Consider the following 21,698-nt stretch of genomic DNA (forward strand, 5'->3'; position numbering starts at 1 on the left):
GTAGCCCTCCGTACAGCCGTGACGCAATATTTACCTTCCTGGCTCCTGCGCAGGCGCTCTGATGCCTCTCGGCGCCGAAGTAGGCAGAAATACCCGATCGCCGTCGGGTCTGCTCTACTGCGCAGGCGCAAGTTTCCGGCGCCTGCGCAGTAGAGCGGACCCGACGGAGATCGGGTATTTCCGTCTATTTCCGTGCCGAAAGTCGCCACAGCGCCCCCGCTGGAGCCAGCAAAGGTAAATATTGAACTGACAGTCGGCACAGTCGCCGGCTGTTCGGAGGGCTGCGCGAGACCCCCGTGGGACAGAGGACGGCGTGGGAAGCCTCATTAGGATCCGGAGGCTTCCCCCACCCGAGGTGTGTACCCCCCAGGGGAGGTTTTTGTTGTTACAGAGTCTCTTTAACGTGGCAGCCCGTTTGCACTAAAAGCTTCATTCTGTTACTATGACATGCATGTCAAACTCCAGCCTGTGGGACCATTCTGGCCCACTGAGCCACCAAATTTGGCCCGCAAATGGTTTCACCACTTTGCATTATGTTTGGCCCACTCTAGACCACCAGGGAAGCTATATTGGAGGTAAAACCATAGATCACATAGATGGGAAGCCATATGGGGGAGTAAGGGGGAAAGCACTAGGCATTTGGGAACTGTAAAGGTGAGAAAGGGAGGACTACTATGCACCAGGGAACTGTAAAGGGGAGGGAGAGTCACTAGACACCAGGGAACTGTATAGGAGAGGGAGGAGGCATTAGGCACCAGGGAACTGTAAAGAGGAGAAAGGGGGGCCATTAGACACCAGGGAAATTTATAAGGGAGGGAGGGAGTGGGGCCATTAGACACCGGGAAACTTTATAAGGAAGGAAGGGAGGGAGGGAGGAAGGGAGGGAGGGAGTGGGGCCATTATACACCAGGGAACTTTATAAGGAAGGGAGGGAGGGAGGAAGGAAGGAAGTGGGGCCATTAGACACCGGGAAACTTTATAAGGAAGGGAGGGAGGAAGGAAGGGAGGAAAGGAGGGAGGAAGGAAGGGAGGGAGGGAGGAAGGAAGGGAGGGAGGGAGTGGGGCCATCAGACACTGGGGAACTTTATAAGGAAGGGAGGGAGGGAGGAAGTGGGGCCATTAGACACCAGGGAACTTTATAAGGAAGGGAGAGAGGGAGTGGTGCCATTATGCCGTGCATACACGGCTCGTTTCTTGCGCCGGATCGAGCCAGCGGCTCGATGCTGGCGCATCCCCGCTCGTATCGATTGCCGCTCGTCCCCGACGGCGCTTTCTAATCACCGCTCGATTTCCTGCCATTGTTCGCCGGCGGGAATCGAGCGGGCGTGGGTCGAACGGCATGATCGGGCCAGCTGAATATTATCAGCTGGTCGATACACGGTACAGAAACGTATTGTGTATCCCCAGCATTAGACACCGGGAAACTTTATAAGGAAGGGAGGAAGGAAGTGGGCCCATTAGACACTAGGGAACTTTATAAGGAAGGGAGGGAGGAAGTGGGGCCATTAGACACCAGGGAACTTTATAAGGGAGTGGGGCCATTAGACACCAGGGAACTTTATAAGGAAGGGAGGGGTGGGGCCATTAGACACCGGAATTGTTATAAAGGAGGGAGTGGGGCCATTAGAAAACACGAATTGTTATAAAGGAGGGAGTGGGGCCATTAGAAAACACGAATTGTTATAAAGGAGGGAGTGGGGCCATTAGACACTGGGAATGTTATAAGGGAGGGAGGAAGTGGGGCCATTAGACACTGGGAATGTTATAAGGGAGGGAGGAAGTGGGGCCATTAGACACTGGGAATGTTATAAGGGAGGGAGGAAGTGGGGCCATTAGACACTGGGAATGTTATAAGGGAGGGAGGGAGGGAGGAAGTGGGGCCATTAGCCACTGGGAATGTTATAAGGGAGGGAGGGAGGGAGGGAGGGAGGAAGTGGGGCCATTAGACACCGGGAATGTTATAAGGGAGGGAGGGAGGGAGGAAGTGGGGCCATTAGACACCAGGGAATGTTATAAGGGAGGGAGGAAGTGGGGCCATTAGAAACCGGGAACGTTATAAGGGAAAAAGATGGCCACTAGACCACTGAGGTTGGCCCATGACTTGGTGTTTAATTTCGGCCCACTTTGCATTTGAGTTTGACACCCCTGTACTATGAAGAGAACACAAAGTGCAGGTTACCTTTTGCCAGATGTCTTCAAACTGCTCCACGCCTTCTGAAACCTTTTTCAGACATCGATCGATCTCACCTGAAAAGAGGCATGGGGTCATCTTTATGACAGATACACAAGAGAAAACTCACATGCCACAAAATACAACAAGGAAAGCAATTATCAGCTATTTGTTTGTCCTTTTACAGCTTCGCTATTATTTGAGCCTGTTAGTAAATTGAAACTACAAACTGGCATAAAGAAGTGATAATGTCCACCAGAAGCTTTACGCTTCCCAGAATGCATTCTGACACTTGCTGCTCTCATCCTTACTCTACCATATGGGTTCATAAATTCCATTTTGCCAACAATCCGAATCAGTGTGAAGGTAAATCCAGGAGTGAGATAGTGATTTTAATTTTATACAATGTAGTATATTGACAAATTGGGCACAATGAACCTGACGAGATGAGCCGGTCCAAGTAAAAGGGGACTCCAGAGGAAACCAGACTGAATTTAATCACATAATCCTTACTGTAGGTCTAGAAAACCCTAGTTCTGCCTTCAATTCGTAATGCACTAAGTCTCCACCATTGCACGCCTGTACATTTTTATTTATTTTTTAATACCTGGCTAGCTGGGTTCTGAAATGCTAATTTGCTGTTAAGATGACAATTTTACTGGACAGACCTCTGTATAGACTCCTCCGTCTATTACAGCATCACCCACATGAATTAATCAAGGAGGAGCAGGGAAAGGGCTGCATCTTACCTTTCTCTATTACCCATCACCTGGCCCCACCCAACCCCTCCCTCTGCTGACAGATTAACTCTTTGTAGCCAGCACAGCAGCTGTGGTCAAAGCTCATGATTACAGTCCCCTATGCTGTAGTGTTGGCCACAAAGTTAATCTTTCAGCAGCACAGGGAGGAGATGAAGAAGAAGAGCTGCTATCTAGCTGGGAACACTCACTCTGCTGCCTGTTCCATGCTTGCTGAAGGGATGTTTGGGTAATATTGCTAACTTTTCCAAAGGGAATTTCTCTAGAACAGCTACATCAAAATGGTGTGAATAATGGACTATTCCCCTAGGTCAATGATTTTTAATTCTTTCCAGCCATCCCTCTAAGGTGGTCAACATAAGCAGTTCTGTACTCTTGCCTTATTTAGACCATCCTACCCTGCTGATTGTACAGGGTAGATCAGCAGCTAAGCGGTGAGATCATCATACCGCAATAATCTCCTGTAATCAAGTTTACACTAAATTTAGGCAATTCATACTCATCAGTGTTCTCCCCAGGCTCTTTTAGCCGGGTGCTCCACCCAGCTAGTTTTGGTGAGCACCCGGCTGTCATCGCCTCAACTCCACCTCTGCTGTAAGCAGAAATGTGCAGAGAAGCACTGGCCCTGCATTCTTTCATCTCGCAACACCCGGCTACTTTTTCATGCTTTTTTTTCATGCCTCCTGGCTACTTTTTCATGCCACCCGGCTGGAAAAAAATTCTGGGGAGAACACTGCTCATTAAAGGTGTTTTTTTCCCTTCGATTCTCCGCCTTTTCTGCTCTACTTTAAAGAGAACCCGAGCTGGGTTTGTGAAATCCTTTTAGGACACAGAGGCATATTTGTGTGTACTGTGACCAGCATCTGTGTCCTTCTATAGTGCCTCCAGCCCCCCCCCCCCTTCTGTCCCCCATTATAAAAAGTGCCACACGCAGATTGTCGTTAGCCTGGTATTTACCTTCAGGCTGCCACTCACTGCCTCCCCCCGCCTCCTGTATAGCGCGGTTCCCAGACTGTGTCCCTTCCCTCCTTGCCTTTGTCCCTTCCCTCCCCGCCTCTGTAAGCCGATTGGAGGAAGCTTACAGCGGCGGGGCAGGAAGGGACACAGGCGTGAGCCGTGCTATACAGGAGGTGGGGGAGCGGCAGCCTGCAGGTAAATACCAGGCAAGCAACAATCTGTGTGTCGCTAGCCTGGCGCTTTTTATAAGGGGGACAGAAGAGTAGGGGGGGGGGGGGGGCTGGAGGCACTATAGAATGACACAGAGGCTGGTCACAGTACACACAATATGCCTCTGTGTCCTAATAGGATTTCACAAACCCACCTCAGATTCTCTTTAATATGATCATTAATATCAGTTTTCTGAACTAAATGGGATATTTATAAATGTGTTAAGTCAGAGTAATCGCTATCTACGTCATTAATGGTCAGAAACACCGCTGACCAAACTAAAAAGTCCTGTACACAAAATAAAGGTTGAGCCCAATGTATATTTCCAGGTAAAAGAAGACCTGGAGTATAAAGAAATAATCATACTCGCCTCCTTTATGATCCTAGCGCTGCCAGGTGCTCTGCTGCTTTATCTGATGGCGACACCTCCCTGCTGACAAGTATAGGCAATGCAACACCGTGACCCCTTACAAAGCAAAGCTGCAATCTCTATTTTCTGCCACCAGTCAATTCATTCCACATCAGAATGTAGCTGACAAGTAAAGCCGTGCATGCTTGTTTCAATGGAGTGATGCCAGGCTGCTATGTTTATTTCCTTTTAAACAATACCAGTTGCCTGGTACGATGCTGATCTTTCATACATCAGTGTGAATCATACACCTGAAACAAGCATGCTGCAAATCATCTCAGACTTTAGTGCATGCCCTTTCAGGGTCTGTGGCTAAAAGTATTATAAGCAGAGGTCAGGCAATTTGCATTGTCTAAAAAGGAAATAAAATATGCATCCCTCCCGCTTCAAGTGTCCTTTTAAAGCAATGAAAGCTAGCAACAGGAAATAGACTTGGGGATTGCAAATTTAAAAGATTCCACAATAGCAGATCCACCTGTTTATTTTAACAAATTAATTTTCAAGGCCAGGAAGCAAGGGTTTCTTAACGGTTGTCCTACTACCTCCAATTCCTTCATGTCACTTATGGGATGCGTGGAAGTGTAGTCTGGAATCAGCTGGTCTTCCTACTGTATCACATGGCCATCCCTGATTGACATGCAATCCAACATGATTCAGAAGGGTCAGGATCAGAACGGAATTCATGAAACTAGTATTTTCTCATCTGGGGCACAACTTGCAGACTCCCTTCACTTATTTATTCCTTTGAGCTGGTTTCTCTTTTCTAAGTATCCAGGGGCTTGTCATCTCTTGGCTTTCCTACCTATCTGAAAGTCCACATAGGATTTATCACTGCCACAACCCCTCTTCGCCATGCCCATTCTCAGTTGGAGTACCACAGGGCTTGGTCTTTGGTCCTCACTTCTCTCGCTCTACCATTACTTCAATTTGTCTTAAAGTATCATCTGACACCCAACTTGCTCCCTAAAATCCAACATGAATAAAATTGAACTTGTGATTTTCCCTTCTTCTGCATGTGTTGCCTTTCCTAAAATAACTATCAATATTACCTGCACTCCAATTACCCCATTCCCTCCTGCCTGTTGATCAGGAGTAACTCCCCCACCACTTCCTGCAGGCTTTAACTAAAACAAAATTTTCCACATTTGTGCTTCCCTTTTACTGGGCACAGCAGAAAGTGTGAGTGCATGACCTTGTCATTTCCCACATAGATTAAAAACAAAACTAAAAGTTGCAGATTTGGACTTAAAAGTAATAATCCACTCACTAAACTATCTTACCTGAGGCTACAATTTAATTTGTATTATCACAATAAACAACAAAATCAGTGGTACCACAAACTCTGGTTACTGGATGTGATACCTTGCATAATTGCCTTTGCAATGATTTGGGCTAAATAAATAAAGGGGAGGATTAAGCTTTCCAAAATAACTACTGGAGGCCACAGAAACCTATGCATTCAAATGTAGCAAATCCAATGTCTGCCACTGACAGCAAGACCTAGAGGAATATATTTTCCTATATAGCTACTTTATGTTGAACCCTGTGATACTATTAGGCGTAGCACTAAACGTGCAAGTCACATGACCCTGGTTTAGCACTAGAACAATATCAATGCATAAGCAGTCAGCTTTTCTCTAAGCTCAAGGTGATTGTGAAAACAATGCTAAAGTTATCCCTGAAGAGCTATTGGGCAGTGGGCTCCCCCTCTTACCTCGATAAAAGGCACCTGTCAAGATAAACAAAAAACCTAGGGTAAGAAGAACATAGATACAATCCTTGCTCCCTTACAAAACAATTCTAGTTACTAGACTGTTAAGCTGTCCAGATTCTTACTCCTAACCTAAACCATGCATGCAGCTAGTGAAAGTTCACAAACCTGATCTATATCCTTGTTCTGGGTGAGATCAGAACATTCTTGCCCATCTTTAAAGCAGACCACCCAATTAGCGCTTCTTAGAGCTAATCATGTGATTCTGGCAACGTCATGTACTATTTCTCTAGCCAGTGCTATGGCCATCCTGCCATGAAAGGCAGATACTGGCACCATCATAAAAGTAAAGCAGTGCTGAGTAGTGTTGGTGTTTGAATTTGTCATAGTGAATTCAGAACAACAAAATACTCCTGACTGCCACTGTTCAGCACTGAACAAGCGGACAGAACCAGGAAGAGTTCACTGCCTTGCGTCTCACGCGACTCCGATACTTTTTCCTACCAGTTCGGAAGGAGGAAGTATCTGAATCACGTGAAACACAAGGCAGTAAACGCCTCTTGATCCTGTCCGCTTGTTCGGTACTGAACAGTGGCAATTAGGAGTCTTTGGGTGTTCAGAATTCGCTATAAGGAATTAGAGCACCAACACTAATGCTGAGTAAGGGATGCCTTTGTTTTTCATTTTAGTGCATTACTTTCTTAAATCAATCCTAGGTAAAGGAACACAGCATAACATAATCCAAAGACACAGAGCATGAAACCAGCATGTTTAAATGTTCAGTAGTTTTAGAGACCGGCTAAATAAAATAAAGCTTTGAAGATACTCTATTGGTTAGTGAAGCAGTTTATCATATCAAAAGTTTAACTGGGAAACTTGACAGAAAAGTGGAGGCGCTTTCTATCACTTTTAGTAAGGGGTACAGTTTGCATTTTGCTCTGCTTGGTAAATTTCTGCCACGCAGTGTTCATTAACAGGAGCCTCTGATCATGCACTTACATTTTCATCTGCTCTGTTAAGATTTTCCTCAGTGTCACTTTAATGTAAAATAGCACACATTGTTTGTATTGTGTTTGAAACATAAGGCGGCATTCTTCTAGGGAGATGGGGTAGTTGTGAGCTGATAAGTACCGATAGTAATACCAGTTGCCTGGCAGCCCTGCTGATCCTGTGCCTCTAATATATTGAACAAGCATATGCAGATCAGGTGTTTGACATTATTGTCAGATCTGAGAAGATTAGCTGCATGCTTGTTCCTGGTGTTATTCAGACACCACTGCAGCCAAATAGAACAGCAGGGCCTGCCAGGCAACTGGTACTGTTTAAAAGGAAAGAAATATGGCAGCCTCCATATTTTGCTCACTACAGTTGTCTTTTAAACAAGTCGAACACTAAACAAATATAGTAGACTGGGAAATGTCTATGAAATAGCAGCACACAGTTAGTAGAATATAAATCCCCTGTAAAAAATGACTACCTTAGTAGAGAAGGTCACTGAGAGGCTAATCATTTCATGCATGCAAACTGTATACAGCTTGGAATAGGGCCAATCAAAATCACCAGGAACTGCACTAGTTTCAAGCTGCTTATCATTTGCATTACAATGCCACTAAACACTGTAAAACTTAAAATACAGGTGTATGCAAAAGTATAAAATCTACATTTGTTCAAGAATAAAATGCACTATAATTATTATTTCTCCAATAATCCTGTCGCTTACAGAAGACAATGATCGATCTGACAGATTTTGGACTAGCCTATCTTCTCATGGGGGTTCTCAGGGTTTTAATTATAATTAATTTGCTGAATGGCAGTTGCTCAGTCTAACTGCCATAATAGTATGAAAGCAAGTAGGTAGGCTGGTTGGCATCTTTATATAGATCAGGCTTTCTAAAGGTGGCCACCAATGATACTATTTGCACAATGATGGATTACAAACATTTTTTTCATATGAATGATCACAAATGATCGTTTGGTACCACTAATAGACAAAACTCTTCTAACCAATCCGATAAGATTAATGGGATCGAACTGAAATTCAAAATAGATTCTATTAATCTGATCGGATTAGAGAGATTATTGTCCCTTAGTGGTCCCAAATGATCAGTTATGATCATTCATACGAAGAATCGTTCATAATCGATCATTCGAAAAATTGTATATGATTAGTGGCCACCTTTAACCAGGGTTCCCTGGAACAGCAGTGTTTCTTGAGGACTTTGCCGGAGTTCCCTGGCATTTTTCCTATTCGAGGAAGGCTGAGCAAGGTCCCTAGCTTCTCAATGCCCTCTTCACTCTTTTTCTGCCCATCCTGAATTCTAGCTGCCCTACTTGTTCTTCACTGGTGTGATGTTCATGGGACTGTTATGACACATTACATTGGTGCTGAATAAACATGTGGGATACCAGAACTAATGCTGGATCCACACGGTGCGTTCGCGCACTCGATTTCCCGCTCGATTCCGACGATTCGTTTATTTCCAACATGTCCGATTTGGATTTCGATGGATCGTTAGGTCGATTTGGCATACTTTGCATGCGAATCGACCTAACGATACATCGAAATCCAAATCGGACAGGTTGGAAATAAACGAATTGACGGAAGCGAGCGGCAAATCGAGTGCGCGAACGCACCATGTGGATCCAGCATAAGGATGATTGTACAGCAGATGGAGAGACCCAAAACACCAGGCAATAATCACGGAGAGCGCAGTGATGGAAGGCCTGAAATGGGTGTCCTATGAAGGAGAAACATGGAATGAGGACTAATAAAAGTGGCTGGATGGTGTGATGGTTAAGGGCTCTGCCTCCAACACAGGAGACCTGGATTAAAATCTCGGCTCTGCCTGCTAAGTAAGGTGGCACCTATCCAATAGGAGACCTTGGGCAAGACTCCCTAACACTGCTACTGCCAATACAGAGCGTCCTAGTGGCTGCAGCTCTGGTGCTTTGAGTTCGCCAGGAGAAAAGTGCAATTTAAAATGGTTTGTGTCTGCGTCTAAAATAAATGTTAAGCCTCACCTACTCTGAATGACCAATCCTACAATAAAATAAATCCTCTTTCCATCCATTAACGTAGGGGTTCCCTGAGATCCAAAAATTATTTGAAGGGGTTCCTTCAGGGTAAAAAGGTTGAGAAAAGTTGATATAAAACCTTTCCATACAGGGTTTTTGTAAAGAATAATAATAATATTATAAAAATCTGAGATGGAATAGTCCAGACCCAGTCAGATTTTTATTGCCTACTGTGAGCGACAGCAACAAAGGAGCAAATTTATACTGCATCTCTTTCAGGGAAAAATGTACATGTTATAAATAGCCTGCATGCGAACTAGAAAGAACAGCATCTCATTGACCATCTCTACAACCTGTCAAATGAAATATGGCATTAGACCAGGGCTGGGCAAACTGCATGTTCTGGGCCGCAAGCTGCGGACCGCATTACTTCAATTCCTCCCCTCACCCAATTGCCGTTTCCAGTGTTGCATCTCCATGGCGTCACGATATGCCATCAGAATGTGCCAGCGTATTACACGCTGGCTACCAGCTCATAATACACCGGCACCTCCTGATGACATGTCATGTGACGCAGTTGCCATGGAGACGGAATGCTGGAATCGGCAATCAGGTGAGTTTGAACCCACTGCAGGGAGGAGATGAATCCGGATGCATAAGGGCATGCCGGAACAGAGCGAACGCGGGCTGTATTCGGCCCACGGGCTGTAGTTTGCCCAGAGCTGCCTTAGACAGACACATAGAAGAAAAGGTCAGCATTCATTTTTATATACCTTGCTTTTGGCTTTATGTTTAGCAAGTCAGAAGCAAAACTCTAAATATTTTCCTGATAGTTTTAAAGGCTGAGCGCAATGCAATACTTTTGCCTTGTAAGACTCCCTGCCTCCAGTGGTACACATACCAATTTAGGAAACACTCCAATAAAGTATAGGCCAAAAATATCAGTGGTCAACAACATTTCCTCCCTGATGGCTGAAAACCTAGTAGGGTCTGCCAAGGTCTACTCAATATGTGCATTCATCCAGCCAACACTTGATCCTGCCAATCCTACCACCAGTGTCTGAGTAGCTTTAAACCCGTATGACAGAGACAGATAGAATCTTGCTCTAAAGGGGTGTGAATAGCTGGGAGCAGTTGGTGTCACTTCCCTGAAGCATGGGCTGTTTTAGTATACAGCAGTGCATGAGCACAGGAAGATTTTTAAACAGCAAACCAGCACCTCTACCACCATACTCCACAAAGTGTCAGTTTAACAGATACGATTTCACATGCAAAGTGCTTTAGATAGGTGCATATTAGGTCGTTAAGACATGATAGGAGTATTTTACCTATTGTGATTATATAAGCACACAACCCACTGTGTCAGATACTCAGATCTTTTCAGTAATCTGGGCTATTGATGGTACAGGCATACAACAAATCATTCACATCACTTTGGCAACTTATGACCATTAGAAGGCAGATATTCTCCCCACAAATTATCTGGGTACTATTCCGTTAGCCGGGCGCAACTGAGCAATGTACCGATTCATGTTTTTACTGGCCATCTCGCTGCGGTCAAATGTATCAAAAGTGAGTTAATTTAACTAAATTAAGCCGGCGCCAATGAAACAGATGAAGCCGCCGGCTTCGGCTCTCTCTCTGGCAGCCGGCGTGTCCCCAGAGTCGTTCGTCGCGGCAGGGAATCCTGCCGTTCGTTCTTGCAGAGCGGGTGCTGGCAGAAACAATGTCTGCAGCCTCCCCGCTGTGTTTGTTTCTTGCGACGAACGACTCTCTGGGACACGTGTGTCCCCTGGATGCCAGTATTGTATAGGAGAGAGGCAGGGGGAAGAGAGGAGGCAGAGCCAAAGCCGGCGGCTTCATTTGTTACATTGCCGCCGGCTTCATTTAGTTAAATTAACTCACTTTTGATACATTTGGCCACAGCGAGACGGCCAGTAAAAACATGAATCAGTACATTACTTCGCTCAGTTGTGCCCGGCTAACGGAATAGTACCATTATCTGTCAGGCAACATTTATTAAAGGATACCAGACCAGAGATTAGGCTACCTAAGGGAAGCACAGAGATAGGTCAATGCTGGAGCCACATACCTCTGTGTGTTGTCCGTTCCTCTCCTAGCTAAAGTCAAATTTTCAGACAGGAAAAGGAAGGTTTGCTACAATGTTCCCTTCCATCATCCTCCCATCCAATTCCTGTGAGTAAATAGGGTGAAAAAGCGTGAATGGGGCGGGGCAGAGGAGCGAATGGGAGGGTGATAGGAGGGAACACTGTGGCAAGCCTGCCTCTTCCTGTCTGAAAATTCGATTTTAGCTGGAAGTCAAATTTTTCAAAGAATGATTGCAGGGACAAGGAAAGAGACGGACAAAGCAAAGAGGAATGTGAATTCGGCATGAACATGCCTCTGTGCTTTCCTTAGATAGCTTTGTCTCGAGTCAGGTGTCCTTTAAGGCCCTAGTTCAAGCACATTTGTAAAAAAGCATTTTATACAACTGAAAATATAAAAAGTGCATTCAAAATCATAATGCAAAATGAATACTGCAGATTTCAATTTTTGCAATATAAAATCCAAACTTGAGGTTGCAATATGTCAGCAGTCACAGGAAATGCAGTGTACAAAACTGCAGACTCCTCCTACCAAGGCCAAATGTACCACTGACACTGCAGGCACATGCCTACAGGCGCCCAATGAGGGAAAGGCAGCTCACTCCCCTTCCAGAGTGCCTCCCTCCCTTCTTCCCTATACAGAGTCCTGATGGAGTGCCTCTCTGCATTCTACTGACGAGATCTCCCTTCAGTCAGGGGCACCTCTAGTTACTTAATACTGAGGAGGATCCTCTAGCTACCTAATACTATACTAAGGGGCACTTGAAGCTACCTATGATGGGCAAGGGAAGTAAGGGACAGCTGGGACATCTAGCACACTTGTGGTGCGGTTCAGTGGAGGTTTGCAGGTCCATGGAGCATAAAGTCTAAGCCGGGACATCTGTGGCTATAAGCTTCAATGAGGTGAATCTGGGCCCGCCAACAGTGTTAACTTGAAGAGGAAAACTGCTGACTGCGATTTCTGTCACAGCCAAGCATCCCTACACATTAGTTGTCAGTGACTAAAGAGGTTTGGTGGCGGTGGGGATTGGAGTATGCTCCACCCTTCATGATCTGAATTGCATCACCACCAGAAGACCCAATGCAGGGAAGCCGGAGGGAAGGGGGCACTGTGTGTCAGGGAGCAGAAGGCCATCGGTACTGCAGACCCAAATCCCTGCTGTCAGCTTGCAGCCTAAACTTTTGATCATTTAATTTTTAACTGCTTTGTTCCTTCATAACAAAAATCAGCAGACACTCTGTGGAAGGCCTATTCAAGACCCAGAATGTAATTTAGGAATGGTTGTCAGTTTGAAAGCTGCACATATTCATAATGCCTCAGGTTGTCATGTTATAAAGAACCACTGGTCCTATTGCACGGAAGCAAGAAATATTGCAAAAAATGTTACATACCCTGTAATTTTCTCTTGTCCGCCATGTTTCCTTCACTAGAGATGGGCTTTCTTCATACTTTATAAAGGCAGGATTCTGCAGAAAAGAAAACCCACCACTGTAACACGTCGTTAAAAAATAAACTGAAATACAAAAGTGCTTTGAGCAAACCTGAAGCGAAAATAAACTTATAAGATAGTGAATTGTACATGTAGTACAGCTAGGAAATACAGTTGTGTTCAAAATTATTCAACCCCCACTGAAATTGAGTGTTTTGGCCAGTTTGACATTGATTTTGATCATTTCAGTCATCTTGTTTACAATTAAATCAAAGAGGCACTTGTAGGTCAGACAAATATAACATAACATTTATAATGAAATAACCACAAATGTCTTTTCTGTGCTCACAAGTTTTCGGATAGTGTTCTGTGGATGGATGAAACAAAATTAGAACTGTTTGGGCCCATGGATCAACGCTATGTTTGGAGGAGGAAGAACAAGGCCTATGAAGAAAAGAACACCTTGCCTACTGTGAAGCATGGCGGGGGGGTCAATCATGCTTTGGGGCTGTTTTGCTTCTGCAGGTACAGGGAAGCCTAAGCGTGTGCAATGTACCATGAATTATCTTCAGTACAAGTAGATACAGTATTAGAAAAAAAATGTGATGCAGTCCGTCACAAACCTGAGGCTTGGGAGACGTTGGACCTTTCAACAGGACAATGATCCCAAGCATACCTCCAAGTCCACTAGAACATGGTTGCAGATTAAAGGCTGGAACATTTTGGAGTGGCCATCGCAGTCACCAGACTTAAATCCGATTAAGTCCCACCAGAGGTTCTCAAAGAAAGCAGTTGCAGCATACAAGTTTAAGAATGTGACTGAACTGGAGGCTTTTGCCCATGAAGAATGGGCTAAGATACCTGTAGATCGCTGCAAGACACTTGTGTCAAGCTATGCTTCACATTTAAAAGCTGTTATAACTGGAAAGGGATGTTGTACTAAGTACTAAGAATGAATGTCATTTGGGGGTTGAATAAAACAGATAATGATGTGAGCACAGAAAAGACATTTGTGGTTATTTCATTATAAATGTTATGTTATATTTGTCTGACTTACAAGTGCCTCTTTGATTTAATTGTAAACAAGATGACTAAAATGATCAAAATCAATGTCAAACTGGCCAAAACACTAAATTTCAGTGGGGGTTGAATAATTTTGAACACAACTGTAGAACATTAGTAGCAAAGAAAAGAGTCTCGTATAGTTTTCTAGTACAGGAAGAGTTAAATAAAAAAAATCTTCAATTATCTATGCAAAAGAGCATCTTTGAGCTATTTAACCCACTGGGTTGAATACAGTCTTGTTTTCAAAAGCACTTAAACAGCCAAAAAACGGTGAGCGTCAACTTGAGATAAGGATTACTGCAGGAAAGTTTAAAGGGTCGTTCTTTTTTGCTTGGTTTCATAGCTTAGAAGTCAGTGGGGTTAATTCACTATAACAAATAGGGAGCGTTACCTCCTGTAACGATCACCATTTCCTTTTGCTCCCCTTGCTGCACACTTAGCGTGCCTTATCAGAGTTAACATGCCTTATCCGAGTAGCATAGCGAGCACTACAAACTTATGCCTGCTAATTGGCAATGACGAGAGCTCCACTCGTCCTGCCCTGAGCCTTTGCGGGTCCAATCAATTTAAAGGACATTATCCCCGCACTTTAACTGGCCCAATAGGCTGCCTGTCACTTGACAGGAAACTTGACAGGCAGCCTATTGGGCCAATCAAAATGCAGGGATAATGTCCTTTAAAGTGCTTGGACCCGCAGGGGCTCAGGGCAGGACGAGTGGAGCTCTCGTCATTGCCAATTAGCAGGCATAAGTTCGTAGCGCTCGCTATGCTAACTCTGATAGAGCACGTTAACTCTGATAGAGCACGTTAACTCTGATAGAGCACGTTAACTCTGATAGAGCACGTTAACTCTGATAAGACACGTTAACTCTGATAAGACACGTTAACTCTGATAAGACACGTTAACTCTGATAAGGCACGCTAAGCGTGCAGTAAGGGAAGCAAAATGAGATAGCGAGCATTACAGGAGGCAACGCTCGCTATTTGTTATAGTGAATCAACCCCAGTGTGTGGTTTAAACCTGCAACTGTGGCAGTATAGTGCAATGTTGAAAATAGAAATATAAAACTTTTTCTTTGCTACTAATGTTCTATTCATTATCCTTACTACACATACAATTCATTATATCATACGTTTGTGGCTTCAGGTTTGCTTTACCAAAATACCTAATCAAACAAAATATATTCATACTGAGGCGCCAGGTGTAACCCTGACCAGATACTGTTGTGTACTCCAATACTCTATTGCCTGATGAAGCAGGTGTGAACTTGCAAAACGCGTTGCAAAACCCCCTGGAGTGTACCAATACATTTAACTTGTCTTGAACACACAGTTTTTGGGTCTGCTTGCAGGAGGTAAGTCCACCACTGCCTCCTAAGCACTTTTAAAGCTTTTTAATAATTATTTTTATCCTGTTGGCACCTCTGTTCTACAAATACGTTACAATTGATATCCACCCATGGTGGAGGGGGATACCCCTTTCTTTCTCCTATCTGCAGAGAGTGACTTCTTAATCCTGAGTGGGGACAGGCTAATCTCCTCACCTGCTTATACAGTGGTTGCCTGAAGGTAACCCTGGCTTGTGAGTATAAAATTGTACTCCTTTCACCATACCCTATTGTTACATACATACTACACTAGATTGGGCTCTCGGTTCTCCTTTCTTAAAATATATTCATGTTAATGGTTATCTACACTCAAAATAATATTTTTCAATTCTATAGCAGTGTCTTTTTGCATACACACTAGTGTTTGCTGTGTTCAGAGCTGTATAAACTGTGCTTAGATAGCCAAAATATAATTTATTACACAAATAACAGTGGTAGGCTGTGCGTCAAAACAGTCAGTCTTCACCTATAAAGATGAACACTGGCCTATTTTTGGCTTCTCTGCTTTTACCTGTCCTCTTGCTCAGCAGAAGCCGAGAGACTTGACCACACAGACCTGAGAGAAAGTCGATGATAGCCTAACAAAAAGAGAGAGACAAGGATCCTACTTAGCTTTCCTTTTCAGAAAATCTGCATGCTGCTTTATGGGGAGTAGGAACACCTGCTGGTATAGTACCTACCTACTTAGCAGGCAGGATCCTACACTTGAAGCTGCAAGCGAGAGAAAATAGCTATAAGCTGAGATCATTTCTTAGCAATGGGTTACTAAGTCTCTGGTAGAAAAAAAAATGGTTTAGCAGAAATTATGATAAGGCTACAGAAAAACAGATTCATTAAACCTATGAGGGCAGTCCATTTACTGTTACACTGTTCGAGCCAGATGGCACACAAGTATTCTCAAATGCACTATTCTTAATAGAAAAGAGTGCAGATTATCTGGAGCAAATCAAGCTGCTTATGTATCAAAGGATTTGCACTGGTCTCTTTCGAGTCTCTGCTACGGCAAAATCTTGGAAGGCTGAATGAAACTTTGCATTCATCTGGACACAAAACATCCATCAGATTTTATCTTCAAACAGGTGGACAGGTAAGATATAGGCTTTAATTCACAAAGCATTACCGCATGCTGAAAAAAGCAGATTTTACCGAGCATTTAGGAAAATGTTAATTCATAAAGGCTGTTACTGCATGGCAAGCAGAAATTACCGAGCAGTGAGGTAAATTCCTGACTTGTGCAGTAAATCCCTTGAAGCGTTCCCCAACCCTGTCCTCAAGGCCCCCCAACAGTACATGTTTTGCAGGAAACCAGAAGCATTCATAAGGGAGGTGCTTTAGCAGTGTGGATTTACCACCTCTGTGGATTTCCACAAAACATGCACCATTGGTGGGCCTTGATGACAGGGTTAGGGAACACTGCCTTAACACGTCTGTAAAGCGGGGCTGGGAGGGCTGGTAAAGCAGGGCTGTGGAGTCGGTACAAAAATCTTCCGACTCCGACATTTATGAAACCACCGACTCCGGGTACCCAAAATGGCTCCGACTCAGACTCCTTAGTCTAATACTTAACAGGGCTGTGGATTTTGTACAAAAATCCAGGACTGTGGAGTCGGAGTCGTGGAGTCGGAGTCGTGGAGTCGGGCAATTTTGGGTGCCTGGAGTCGGAGTCGGGAAAAAATGCACCGACTCAGACTCCTAATGAATTTGTAACTGTAATTAAAATAGAAAATATGATAAAATGTTCTATTTCTCAGATAATAGTCATTAAAAATAATGTGTATATATACAGTAATAGCTGTGCTTAGTCCACAAAAATGAAATAAACCAATCAAAATTAGTTACTTGTGCTGCTTCAATAAAGCAGTCCCCGTATTTTTAAGGTCAGATATACATATCTGATTGTGACTGTATATATATGATGTGTACACAGGAATCTCATATATACTAAATAACATCTATGCTGTAAGAATAAAGTCTGATGTGTAGCTGTGTCAATAATAGAGATGGTCAACAAGATGGAAATAATTCTGCATTGATGCTGATTTATGCAAATGTATGCACTCCCTTTGCTGATGAAATCAAATAATTTGATATGTTGTTAAAATTTGGTTTGGTGACTACAAATTAAAGGGTAACTGAGACAGATGAAAAGTAAAGTTTTATACATACCTGGGGCTTCCTCCAGCCCCCTTCAGGCTAATCAGTCCCTCGCTGTCCTCCACCACCCGGATCTTCTGCTATGAGTCCTGGTAATTCAGCCAGTCAGCGCTGTCCTGTCCGGCCGCATGCCGCTCCCACAGCCAGGAACATTCTGCACCTGCGCAATAGTGCTGCACAGGTGTAGTATGCTCCTGGCGACGGAGTGTGTGCATGCGCACTACGCCCGACTGGCTCAAGTACCTGGACTCATAGCAGAAGATCCAGGTGGTGGAGGAGGACAACGAGGGACTGATTATCCTGAAGGCGGCTGGAGGAAGCCCCAGTTATGTATAAAACTTTAATTTCATCAGTCTCAGGTTTACTTTGTTACACAGTAGTACTATACTCTACATATGCACTCCCCACCGAGCTGCAGGGAATCCACTGAGAATGCTGTGCACATTGAACACAGAGGTGTTGTCTGTTTACAATCTCCTCATTCCCTTGCAGAGAACCTGCACATCATTCTTACATGTACCCACACTTACATTGCCTAGGGCCTGATAGATGTTCTTTGTTCCGGTTTGTACCTTTTACAAGTACTCTTACCAAGGACTAGTTTTAGTCTAAAGGGAATAAATATAGTAGTCTACATATCCTTCTCACTTCAGTTGTCTTGTAAAATTCCTAAGCGTTGGCAGTTAAGAGACGAATTTCATGTTACATACTTTTAATCAACAAAATTGTAATATGCAAATTAGAGGAGTCGGAGTCGAGGAGTCGGAGTTGGTGGAATCCTAAACTGAGGAGTCGGAGTCGGTGGATTTTTGGACCGACTCCACAGCCCTGCAAAAATCATCCCGACTCCGACTCCTCAGTTTATGAAATCAATGACTCCAACTCCAGGTGCCCAAAATTGCCCCGACTCCTCGACACCGACTCCACAGCCCTGCTGTAAAGGTCAATTCATAAAGGTTAGAACATGCGGTAAAGCCAAGTAACATGTTCAGCAATTGCCTCCAGCTCTGTTTTGTCAGAAACTAGCTTAATCTCCTTGGCGGTAACCCCGAACTACGTTCGGGGTAAGCCGCGCAGGAGGTTTTCTCCGGCCCTGCTGGGCCGATTTGTTTAATTTTTTTTTTGCTGCACGCAGCTAGCCCTGGGCTCGCTACATGATATAAGAAAAAAAAAAAAAAAAAAAAAAAAAAACCTGCTGCGCTGCCTCCTGGCGGAATTTTTTATACCGCCAGGGGGGTTAAGTGGATGACGGCACACGACTGACAGAAGAAGAAAGAGCCAACAGGAACAGCCTCCCTCTTCTACAAATCCCTGTTATAGGCTCCGATAAGGTTCTCGGGAGGGATAAGCTTATCTACCCCCCAGGCAGCGGAGGAGAGAGCCTGCACAAAAGAGATAGTCCCTGCAGCTCTCAGGTTCCTGTTTGAAGATGCAGAGGAGTAAGTGGGGAAATTATCTAAGCATGGCTTGTCTTATGTGTATTGGAAGTTCATCTAAACTCTGGCTATTAAATAAAATGTTAATAAAGACTTGTAGACAGATTCAGAGGGAGTAGAACAAACCTGTCCATCTAAAGCAGCCATGTCCAAAGTCCGGCCCGCGGGCCATTCGCGGCCCCACGGGCGGTTAGATGTGGCCCTTTGGACAGCCATCACTGTTCTAGGTGATGCGGCCCGCCCGCCGCATCGACCAGTAAGTCCGCCGCTATTTTCGCCGCAATTGTGGCCGCACATCATGGCTGCGGACCGTCATGGGCCGCATCCATCAGCAGGTTGTGTGGGGTGTGGCGATGTGATGGCGCGGGTCAAACCCCCTTCACACTCAGCACGGCTGAGTGGAGGGGCGGGCACAGACAAGTGTGGGCGTGACGGCGGCGAGGGTATACACACCCCCTTCTCAAACAGCACAGCGGGCACAGGCGAGGGGAAGACGCAGGCAGAGGCGTGTGATGTCATATGCCGGCGCCTGCGACACAGTGGGCCTACTGCGCATGCGCCTGCTCAGCGAGCGCCATACGCGTGAGTTGTGCGCTTGTCATTCCGCGCGGAGGGCTGCTTCCTGGCACAACTACACCAGCGAGTCAAAGGAAAGGAGGTCAGTTAGATGTGACCCCTGCATGCTTGAGTTGCGCGCAGGGCTGCTTCCTGGCACAACTACACCAGCGAGTCAAAGGAAAGGAGGTCAGTTAGATGTGACCCCTGCGTGCTTGAGTTGCGCGCAGGGCTGCTTCCTGGCACTACACCAGCACTGAGAGCGAGGCCATGAACTTCAACAAGAATCGTGTGAGGACAAGACTAAGTGACTCTCATCTGCGTGACATTTTGCGCATCAAAATCACTTCCTTTGTACCGGACCAAGACTTTGCTGCAGCACAGATCTCAGTTTCACCCTTCCCATTAGTGCAGGTAAGTTGTTTTTTTTTTTAATTTATTTCAAATACATTTTGAAAACTCAGCTGTCTGTTGATCTTTAATGTTATGAAATGAAAAGCATGCCATTTGCAATTAACTTGGCATAAATTTTATTGCAAATGGCATGCTCACAATTACAATTAAATGCAAATGATTTATTTTATGCAAAATAATTCATTTGCATTTAATTGTAATTGTTCAAAGAATGTTCGGGAAAATGTTCGGCCCTCCGGCATGTTCACTTCATCCAAGCTGGCCCTCTTCGAAAAAAGTTTGGACACCCCTGATCTAAAGGGATGCCTTTTACTATTGTAATGCCGCCACTGCACAGAAGTGGAAGAACCGCATGTGACATAACGGAGACATACAGTTCTACTGTTACCGAACAGGTCTTTGTAGATTGAAGCCATGATTTTTGGTAAAATTACCGAACTTCTACCACACCTGTGAAAATCTTTATTAAATTGCCCAAAAGGCTAAAATACCGAATGCGGTATATTACCGTATTGATTTTTTTTTTTATGTAACACCCCTTTATGAATTGATTTTATAATGACATGATGCAATTTCTGGGCAGCAGGAGAGGGCATTTTTTTTAATCCAGTTGCATCATTTTAGTAAATCTGTTTAATAAAATGCATCATTGCATTAATTTGTTGTGAAGCAATAGATTGTGAAGCAATAGATTTCATGAATGGAGTACACTGTCCCACCCAGGTGTTTGTGATTGGGGTGGGGAGCAGCAGGGATCAAATGGCATCAATGCTGAGCTGATAGACTGCAGCAGGCATTGTATCTGCAACTCTTTTCTATAGGAAAAACCTGGTGCACAAATGTGCCTGTGTGCCATCAGTCTTATACACATGGGCACCTGCACAGCTTGAGTCTGGCTGTATATTTAAAGCAAGGATTTACCATTTCATGAATTTAAGATTTACTGACCTCTAGAAGCAATGTCTGCATAGTATAACTTTAGATTTGTGCTTATTCAAAAACACACAGTGCAAAATAATTCAAAAGGAAAACAACCATGTTTGCAAACAGTACGGAAATGGAATAAAATGTAATTAAAAACAGAATGGAGAGAATTTGAAAATCGTGTAAATCCTGAAATTGCAAAATTACAAAAACATCAAATATTGAAACAGTCATATTATTTTCCATGAAAAATACATGTTCCTTTTGATGGCAGCAATAGGTTTCAAAAAAAAAGGGGGGGGGGGGGGGAGGGCGCACAACTCTATGAAACACTAAAACAACTTAATAAAAACATTTCTCAGCAAAGAATGTAGGGATTTCATCATATAAAATACACTATACCACCAATAGATTCAGAGAATCCAGAGAAATCTTTGTGCACAAGTGAAAAAGCCAAAAATACTGAATGGCAGTAATGGACGTTGGGATCCTCCAGGAGGTGAGTGGTAGAACGCCCATTGCGCGCATTGCTCTGCATAGACCTCTGGCGGCTACCACGAGTTCAGCTCGGGGTTACCACTCCTGGCATATTTTTTCCACACAGAAAAAACTGATTTGCCCAATCGCTCAGACCACAAATCTTTTCTCAAACAGAGAGTCTACCGGCCAACACCCGGATCCCAGCAACAGGTGTAAAAATCCAATGTGAAAAAAAACAAACAACTGGGGCTCAACCTGGATTTATGCAATTATAGCTTGATTTATTAGTAGCACAGCCACTAGATAGCACAACTTTTCGGCATGCAAGCCTTTATCAAATGTTTTTTCCAACCCAAGCTGTACTCGCGATTACCGCTAAAAAGGTTAGCAGGCACTGCGGGCACCCAAATTTCACAGTATTACCGCTATTTACACAGGTACCTGTGACAGCTCCCGAACATGTTTATTTTTTATTGGGATTGGTGGCGGGGGTTATGGTCAAGGTTAGTAATCTGGG

At 44.3% G+C, this 21,698-nt stretch overlaps 1 protein-coding gene across 12 annotated transcripts in view; it reads right to left on the reverse strand.

The window, feature by feature from the left end:
- The window catches only part of CNOT3 (CCR4-NOT transcription complex subunit 3), a 123,438-nt gene that overhangs the window by 42,603 nt on the left and 59,137 nt on the right, over positions 1-21,698 (reverse strand). For 9 of the 12 annotated variants that reach the window (XM_068241239.1, XM_068241234.1, XM_068241232.1 and 6 more), the window contains exons 3-7: positions 15,899-15,929; positions 15,730-15,796; positions 12,728-12,802; positions 6,219-6,233; positions 2,180-2,247 (exon numbers count right to left, since the gene is read on the reverse strand). In XM_068241239.1, the coding sequence (XP_068097340.1) occupies positions 2,180-2,247; positions 6,219-6,233; positions 12,728-12,752 (108 nt within the window). In that variant the 5' untranslated portion in view covers positions 12,753-12,802; positions 15,730-15,796; positions 15,899-15,929. The remainder of the gene's footprint in view (positions 1-2,179; positions 2,248-6,218; positions 6,234-12,727; positions 12,803-15,729; positions 15,797-15,898; positions 15,930-21,698) is intronic. The other 3 variants (XM_068241229.1, XM_068241235.1, XM_068241231.1) reach the window with 3 other exon arrangements.

Source organism: Hyperolius riggenbachi, chromosome 6, assembly GCF_040937935.1.
Source record: "Hyperolius riggenbachi isolate aHypRig1 chromosome 6, aHypRig1.pri, whole genome shotgun sequence".
Classification (NCBI taxonomy): Eukaryota; Metazoa; Chordata; class Amphibia; order Anura; family Hyperoliidae; genus Hyperolius; species Hyperolius riggenbachi.